At 59.7% G+C, this 8,692-nt stretch overlaps 1 protein-coding gene across 1 annotated transcript in view; it reads left to right on the forward strand.

The window, feature by feature from the left end:
• Positions 1-8,692, forward strand: part of LOC138355073 (involucrin-like) — a 144,034-nt gene that overhangs the window by 104,823 nt on the left and 30,519 nt on the right. The window contains exons 2-4 of the mRNA XM_069309786.1: positions 6,344-7,104; positions 7,200-7,763; positions 7,888-8,661. Coding sequence (XP_069165887.1) covers positions 6,344-7,104; positions 7,200-7,763; positions 7,888-8,661 — 2,099 coding nt within the window. The remainder of the gene's footprint in view (positions 1-6,343; positions 7,105-7,199; positions 7,764-7,887; positions 8,662-8,692) is intronic.

Consider the following 8,692-nt stretch of genomic DNA (forward strand, 5'->3'; position numbering starts at 1 on the left):
ACAGTACAGGCCCGGCGTGGAGGTCCTCCACCAGTTAAACACAGTACAGGCCCAGCGTGGAGGTCCTCCACCAGTTAAACACAGTAGAGGCCCAGCGTGGAGGTCCTCCTCCAGTTAAACACAGTACAGGCCCAGCGTGGAGGTCCTTCACCAGTTAAACAGAGTAGAGGCCTAGCGTGGAGGTCCTCCACCAGTTAAACACAGTGGAGGTCCTCCACCAGTTAAACACAGTAGAGGCCCAGCGTGGAGGTCCTCCACCAGTTAAACACAGTACAGGCCCAGCGTGGAGGTCCTCCACCAGTTAAACACAGTACAGGCCCAGCGTGGAGGTCCTCCACCAGTTAAACACAGTACAGGCCCAGCGTGGAGGTCCTCCACCAGTTAAACACAGTAGAGTCCCAGCGTGGAGGTCCTCCACCAGTTAAACACAGTACAGGCCCAGCGTGGAGGTCCTCCTCCAGTTAAACACAGTACAGGCCCAGCGTGGAGGTCCTCCACCAGTTAAACACAGTACAGGCCCAGCGTGGAGGTCCTCCACCAGTTAAACACAGTACAGGCCCAGCGTGGAGGTCCTCCACCAGTTAAACACAGTACAGGCCCAGCGTGGAGGTTCTCCTCCAGTTAAACACAGTAGAGGCCCAGCGTGGAGGTCCTCCACCAGTTAAACACAGTAGAGGCCCAGCGTGGAGGTCCTCCTCCAGTTAAACACAGTAGAGGCCCAGCGTGGAGGTCCTTCACCAGTTAAACACAGTAGAGGCCCAACGCGGAGGTAGAGGCCCAGCGTGGAGGCCCTCCACCAGTTAAACACAGTAGAGGCCCAACGTGGAGGTAGAGACCCAGCGTGGAGGTCCTCTACCAATTAAACACAGTAGAGGCCCAGCGTGGAGGTCCTCCACCAGTTAAACACAGTACAGGCCCAGCGTGGAGGTCCTCCACCAGTTAAACACAGTACAGGCCCAGCGTGGAGGTCCTCCACCAGTTAAACACAGTACAGGCCCAGCGTGGAGGTAATCCTCCAGTTAAACACAGTAGGGGCCCAGCGTGGAGGTCTTCCACCAGTTAAACACAGTAGAGGCCCAGCGTGGAAGTCCTCCTCCAGTTAAACACAGTACAGTCCCAGCGTGGAGGTAGAGGCCCAGCGTGGAGGTAGGGGCCCAGCGTGGAGGTAGAGGCCCAGCGTGGAGGTCCTCCACCAGTTAAACACAGTAGAGGCCCAGCGTGGAGGTCCTCCACCTGTTAAACACAGTAGAGGCCTAGCGTGGAGGTCCTCCACCAGTTAAACACAGTAGAGGCCCAGCGTGGAGGTCCTCCACCAGTTAAACACAGTAGAGCCCAGCGTGGAGGTCCTCCACCAGTTAAACACAGTAGAGGCCCAACGTGGAGGTAGAGGCCCAGCGTGGAGGTCCTCCACCAGTTAAACACAGTAGAGGCCCAACGTGGAGGTAGAGGCCCAGCGTGGAGGTCCTCTACCAGTTAAACACAGTAGAGGCCCAGCGTGGAGGTCCTCCACCAGTTAAACACAGTAGAGGCCCAACGTGGAGGTAGAGGCCCAGCGTGGAGGTCCTCTACCAGTTAAACACAGTAGAGGCCCAGCGTGCAGGTCCTCCACCAGTTAAACACAGTACAGTCCCAGCGTGGAGGTCCTCCACCAGTTAAACACAGTACAGTCTCAGCGTGGAGGTCCTCCACCAGTTAAACACAGTAGAGGCCAAGCGTGGAGGTCCTCCTCCAGTTAAACACAGTACAGTCCCAGCGTGGAGGTCCTCCACCAGTTAAACACAGTACAGGCCCAGCGTGGGGGTCCTCCACCAGTTAAACACAGTACAGGCCCAGCGTGGAGGTCCTCTTCCAGTTAAACACAGTAGAGGCCCAGCGTGGAGGTCCTCGACCAGTTAAACACAGTACAGGCCCAGCGTGGAGGTCCTCCTCCAGTTAAACACAGTACAGGCCCAGCGTGGAGGTCCTCCACCAGTTAAACACAGTACAGGCCCAGCGTGGAGGTCCTCCTCCTGTTAAACACAGTACAGGCCCAGCGTGGAGGTCCTCCTCCAGTTAAACAGTTAACACAGTTAACAGTTAACTCCAATTAAACAGTTAACAGTTAAACAGTTAACACAGTTAACAGTTAACTCCAGTTAAACAGTTAAACAGTTAACAGTTAACTGTCCTCCACCAGTTATACACAGAACAGGCCCAGCGTGGATGTCCTCCACCAGTTAAACACAGTAGAGGCCCAGCGTGGAGGTCCTCCTCCAGTTAAACACAGTACAGGCCCAGCGTGGAGGTCCTCCACCAGTTAAACACAGTAGGGGCCCAGCGTGGAGGTCCTCCACCAGTTAAACACAGTAGAGACCCAGCGTGGAGGTCCTCCACCAGTTAAACACAGTAGAGGCCCAACGTGGAGGTCCTCCACCAGTTAAACACAGTAGAGGCCCAGCGTGGAGGTCCTCCTCCAGTTAAACACAGTACAGGCCCGGCGTGGAGGTCCTCCGCCAGTTAAACACAGTACAGGCCCAGCGTGGAGGTCCTCCACCAGTTAAACACAGTAGAGGCCCAGCGTGGAGGTCCTCCTCCAGTTAAACACAGTACAGGCCCAGCGTGGAGGTCCTTCACCAGTCAAACAGAGTAGAGGCCCAGCGTGGAGGTCCTCCACCAGTTAAACACAGTAGAGGCCCAGCGTGGAGGTCCTCCACCAGTTAAACACAGTACAGGCCCAGCGTGGAGGTCCTCCACCAGTTAAACACAGTACAGGCCCAGCGTGGAGGTCCTCCACCAGTTAAACACAGTAGAGGCCCAGCGTGGAGGTCCTCCACCAGTTAAACACAGTACAGGCCCAGCGTGGAGGTCCTCCACCAGTTAAACACAGTACAGGCCCAGCGTGGAGGTCCTCCACCAGTTAAACACAGTACAGGCCCAGCGTGGAGGTCCTCCACCAGTTAAACACAGTACAGGCCCAGCGTGGAGGTCCTCCACCAGTTAAACACAGTACAGGCCCAGCGTGGAGGTCCTCCTCCAGTTAAACACAGTACAGGCCCAGCGTGGAGGTCCTCCTCCAGTTAAACAGTTAACAGTTAACTCCAGTTAAACAGTTAAACAGTTAACAGTTAAACAGTTAACACAGTTAACTCCAGTTAAACAGTTAACAGTTAAACCAGTTAAACACAGTAGAGGCCCAGTGTGGAGGTCCTCCTCCAGTTAAACACAGTAGAGGCCCAGTGTGGAGGTCCTCCACCAGTTAATCACAGTAGAGGCCCAGCGTGGAGGTCCTCCACCAGTTAAACACAGTAGAGGCCCAGCGTGGAGGTCCTTCACCAGTTAAACACAGTAGAGGCCTAGCGTGGAGGTCCTCCACCAGTTAAACACAGTAGAGGCCCAACGTGGAGGTCCTCCACCAGTTAAATACAGTAGCGGCCCAGCGTGGAGGTCCTTCACCAGTTCAACACAGTACAGGCCCAGCGTGGAGGTCCTCCACCAGTTAAACACAGTACGGGCCCAGCGTGGAGGTCCTCCACCAGTTAAACACAGTAGAGGCCCAGCGTGGAGGTCCTCCACCAGTTAAACACAGTACAGGCCCAGCGTGGAGGTCCTCCACCAGTTAAACACAGTACAGGCCCAGCGTGGAGGTCCTCCACCAGTTAAACACAGTACAGGCCCAGCGTGGAGGTCCTCCACCAGTTAAACACAGTAGAGGCCCAGCGTGGAGGTCCTCCACCAGTTAAACACAGTACAGGCCCAGCGTGGAGGTCCTCCACCAGTTAAACACAGTACAGGCCCAGCGTGGAGGTCCTCCACCAGTTAAACACAGTACAGGCCCAGCGTGGAGGTAATCCTCCAGTTAAACACAGTAGGGGCCCAGCGTGGAGGTCTTCCACCAGTTAAACACAGTAGAGGCCCAGCGTGGAGGTCCTCCACCAGTTAAACACAGTAGAGGCCCAACGTGGAGGTAGAGGCCCAGCGTGGAGGTCCTCCACCAGTTAAACACAGTAGAGGCCCAACGTGGAGGTAGAGGCCCAGCGTGGAGGTCCTCTACCAGTTTAACACAGTAGAGGCCCAGCGTGGAGGTCCTCCACCAGTTAAACACAGTAGAGGCCCAACGTGGAGGTAGAGGCCCAGCGTGGAGGTCCTCTACCAGTTAAACACAGTAGAGGCCCAGCGTGGAGGTCCTCCACCAGTTAAACACAGTACAGTCCCAGCGTGGAGGTCCTCCACCAGTTAAACACAGTACAGGCCCAGCGTGGAGGTCCTCCTCCAGTTAAACACAGTACAGGCCCAGCGTGGAGGTCCTCCACCAGTTAAACACAGTACAGGCCCAGCGTGGAGGTCCTCCACCAGTTAAACACAGTACAGGCCCTGCGTGGAGGTCCTCCACCAGTTAAACACAGTACAGGCCCAGCGTGGAGGTAATCCTCCAGTTAAACACAGTAGGGGCCCAGCGTGGAGGTCTTCCACCAGTTAAACACAGTAGAGGCCCAGCGTGGAGGTCCTCCTCCAGTTAAACACAGTACAGTCCCAGCGTGGAGGTAGAGGCCCAGCGTGGAGGTAGGGGCCCAGCGTGGAGGTAGAGGCCCAGCGTGGAGGTCCTCCACCAGTTAAACACAGTAGAGGCCCAGCGTGGAGGTCCTCCACCAGTTAAACACAGTAGAGGCCTAGCGTGGAGGTCCTCCACCAGTTAAACACAGTAGAGGCCCAGCGTGGAGGTCCTCCACCAGTTAAACACAGTAGAGGCCCAGCGTGGAGGTCCTCTACCAGTTAAACACAGTAGAGGCCCAACGTGGAGGTAGAGGCCCAGCGTGGAGGTCCTCCACCAGTTAAACACAGTAGAGGCCCAACGTGGAGGTAGAGGCCCAGCGTGGAGGTCCTCTACCAGTTAAACACAGTAGAGGCCCAGCGTGGAGGTCCTCCACCAGTTAAACACAGTAGAGGCCCAACGTGGAGGTAGAGGCCCAGCGTGGAGGTCCTCTACCAGTTAAACACAGTAGAGGCCCAGCGTGGAGGTCCTCCACCAGTTAAACACAGTACAGTCCCAGCGTGGAGGTCCTCCACCAGTTAAACACAGTACAGTCCCAGCGTGGAGGTCCTCCACCAGTTAAACACAGTAGAGGCCCAGCGTGGAGGTCCTCCTCCAGTTAAACACAGTACAGTCCCAGCGTGGAGGTCCTCCACCAGTTAAACACAGTACAGGCCCAGCGTGGAGGTCCTCCTCCAGTTAAACACAGTAGAGGCCCAGCGTGGAGGTCCTCGACCAGTTAAACACAGTACAGGCCCAGCGTGGAGGTCCTCCTCCAGTTAAACACAGTACAGGCCCAGCGTGGAGGTCCTCCACCAGTTAAACACAGTACAGGCCCGGCGTGGAGGTCCTCCTCCAGTTAAACACAGTAGAGGCCCAGCGTGGAGGTCCTCCTCCAGTTAAACACAGTACAGTCCCAGTGTGGAGGTAGAGGCCCAGCGTGGAGGTAGAGGCCCAGCGTGGAGGTAGAGGCCCAGCGTGGAGGTCCTCCACCAGTTAAACACAGTAGAGGCCCAGCGTGGAGGTCCTCCTCCAGTTAAACACAGTAGAGGCCCAGCGTGGAGGTCCTCCTCCAGTTAAACACAGTACAGTCCCAGCGTGGAGGTAGAGGCCCAGCGTGGAGGTCCTCCACCAGTTAAACACAGTAGAGGCCCAGCGTGGAGGTCCTCCACCAGTTAAACACAGTAGAGGCCCAGCGTGGAGGTCCTCTACCAGTTAAGCACAGTAGAGGCCCAGCGTGGAGGTCCTCCACCAGTTAAACACAGTAGAGGCCCAGCGTGGAGGTCCTCCACCAGTTAAACACAGTAGAGGCCCAGCGTGGAGGTCCTCCACCAGTTAAACACAGTAGAGGCCCAGCGTGGAGGTCCTCCACCAGTTAAACACAGTAGAGGCCCAGCGTGGAGGTCCTCCACCAGTTAAACACAGTAGAGGCCCAGCGTGGAGGTCCTCCACCAGTTAAACACAGTAGAGGCCCAGCGTGGAGGTCCTCCACCAGTTAAACACAGTAGAGGCCCAGCGTGGAGGTCCTCCACCAGTTAAACACAGTAGAGGCCCAGCGTGGAGGTCCTCCACCAGTTAAACACAGTAGAGGCCCAGCGTGGAGGTCCTCCACCAGTTAAACACAGTAGAGGCCCAGCGTGGAGGTCCTCCACCAGTTAAACACAGCGTGGCCCAGCGTGGAGGTAGAGGCCCAGCGTGGAGGTCCTCCACCAGTTAAACACAGCGTGGCCCAGCGTGGAGGTCCTGCTCTGCGAGACAGGAGGGTCGTGGACCAAAATGTAATATGGGGCGACGCTCACAACATTAGTTCTCAATTATCGGCTTAACACACCACAGTGTCATAACACTCTGGACCGTCCGTCTGAGCCTTGCCCATGATCAGGACGGCAGCCTGAGCCCTGCACGTGGTCAGGACGGCAACCTGAGCCCTGCACGTGGTCAGGACGGCAGCCTGAGCCCTGCACGTGGTCAGGACGGCAGCCTGAGCCCTGCACGTGGTCAGGACGGCAGCCTGAGCCCTGCACGTGGTCAGGACGGCAGCCTGAGCCCTGCACATGGTCAGGACGGCAGCCTGAGCCCTGCACGTGGTCAGGACGGCAGCCTGAGCCCTGCACGTGGTCAGGACGGCAGCCTGAGCCCTGCACGTGGTCAGGACGGCAGCCTGAGCCCTGCACGTGGTCAGGACGGCAGCCTGAGCCCTGCACGTGGTCAGGACGGCAGCCTGAGCCCTGCACGTGGTCAGGACGGCAGCCTGAGCCCTGCACGTGGTCAGGACGGCAGCCTGAGCCCTGCACGTGGTCAGGACGGCAGCCTGAGCCCTGCACGTGGTCAGGACGGCAGCCTGAGCCCTGCACGTGGTCAGGACGGCAGCCTGAGCCCTGCACATGGTCAGGACGGCAGCCTGAGCCCTGCACATGGTCAGGACGGCAGCCTGAGCCCTGCACATGGTCAGGACGGCAGCCTGAGCCCTGCACGTGGTCAGGACGGCAGCCTGAGCCCTGCACGTGGTCAGGACGGCAGCCTGAGCCCTGCACGTGGTCAGGACGGCAGCCTGAGCCCTGCACGTGGTCAGGACGGCAACCTGAGCCCTGCACGTGGTCAGGACGGCAGCCTGAGCCCTGCACGTGGTCAGGACGGCAGCCTGAGCCCTGCACGTGGTCAGGACGGTAGCCTGAGCCCTGCACATGGTCAGGACGGCAGCCGAGCCCTGCACGTGGTCAGGACGGCAGCCTGAGCCCTGCACGTGGTCAGGACGGCAGCCTGAGCCCTGCACGTGGTCAGGACGGCAGCCTGAGCCCTGCACGTGGTCAGGACGGCAGCCTGAGCCTTGCACATGGTCAGGACGGCAGCTTGAGCCCTGCACATGGTCAGGACGGCAGCCTGAGCCCTGCACATGGTCAGGACGGCAGCCTGAGCCCTGCACGTGGTCAGGACGGCAGCCTGAGCCCTGCACGTGGTCAGGACTGCAGCCTGAGCCCTTCACATGGTCAGGACGGCAGCCTAAGCCCTGCACGTGGTCAGGACGGCAGCCTGAGCCCTGCATATGGTCAGGACGGCAGCCTGAGCCCTGCACGTGGTCAGGACGGCAGCCTGAGCCCTGCACGTGGTCAGGACGGCAGCCTGAGCCCTGCACATGGTCAGGACGGCAGCCTGAGCCCTGCACGTGGTCAGGACGGCAGCCTGAGCCCTGAACGTGGTCATGACGGCAGCCTGAGCCCTGCACGTGGTCAGGACGGCAGCCTGAGCCTTGCACATGGTCAGGACGGCAGCCTGAGCCCTGCACGTGGTCAGGACGGCAGCCTGAGCCCTGCACGTGGTCAGGACGGTGCCTGAGCCCTGCACATGGTCAGGACGGCAGCCTGAGCCCTGCTCGTGGTCAGGACGGCAGCCTGAGCCCTGCACGTGGTCAGGACAGTGCCTGAGCCCTGCACATGGTCAGGACGGCAGCCTGAGCCCTGCACATGGTCAGGACGGCAGCCTGAGCCCTGCACGTGGTCAGGACGGCAGCCTGAGCCCTGCACGTGGTCAGGACGGCAGCCTGACCCCTGCACGTGGTCAGGACGGCAGCCTGAGCCCTGCACATGGTCAGGACGGCAGCCTGAGCCCTGCACATGGTCAGGACGGCAGCCTGAGCCCTGCACGTGGTCAGGACGGCAGCCTGAGCCCTGCACGTGGTCAGGACGGCAGCCTGAGCCCTGCACGTGGTCAGGACGGCAGCCTGAGCCCTGCACATGGTCAGGACGGCAGCCTGAGCCCTGCACGTGGTCAGGACGGCAGCCTGAGCCCTGCACGTGGTCAGGACGGCAGCCTGAGCCCTGCACATGGTCAGGACGGCAGCCTGAGCCCTGCACGTGGTCAGGACGGCAGCCTGAGCCCTGCACATGGTCAGGACGGCAGCCTGAGCCCTGCACGTGGTCAGGACGGCAGCCTGAGCCCTGCACATGGTCAGGACGGCAGCCTGAGCCCTGCACGTGGTCAGGACGGCAGCCTGAGCCCTGCACGTGGTCAGGACGGCAGCCTGAGCCCTGCACGTGGTCAGGACGGCAGCCTGAGCCCTGCACGTGGTCAGGACGGCAGCCTGAGCCCTGCACGTGGTCAGGACGGCAGCCTGAGCCCTGCACGTGGTCAGGACGGCAGCCTGAGCCCTGCACGTGGTCAGGACGGCAGCCTGAGCCCTGCACGTGG

This window comes from Procambarus clarkii, chromosome 65 (assembly GCF_040958095.1).
Source record: "Procambarus clarkii isolate CNS0578487 chromosome 65, FALCON_Pclarkii_2.0, whole genome shotgun sequence".
Lineage (NCBI taxonomy): Eukaryota > Metazoa > Arthropoda > Malacostraca > Decapoda > Cambaridae > Procambarus > Procambarus clarkii.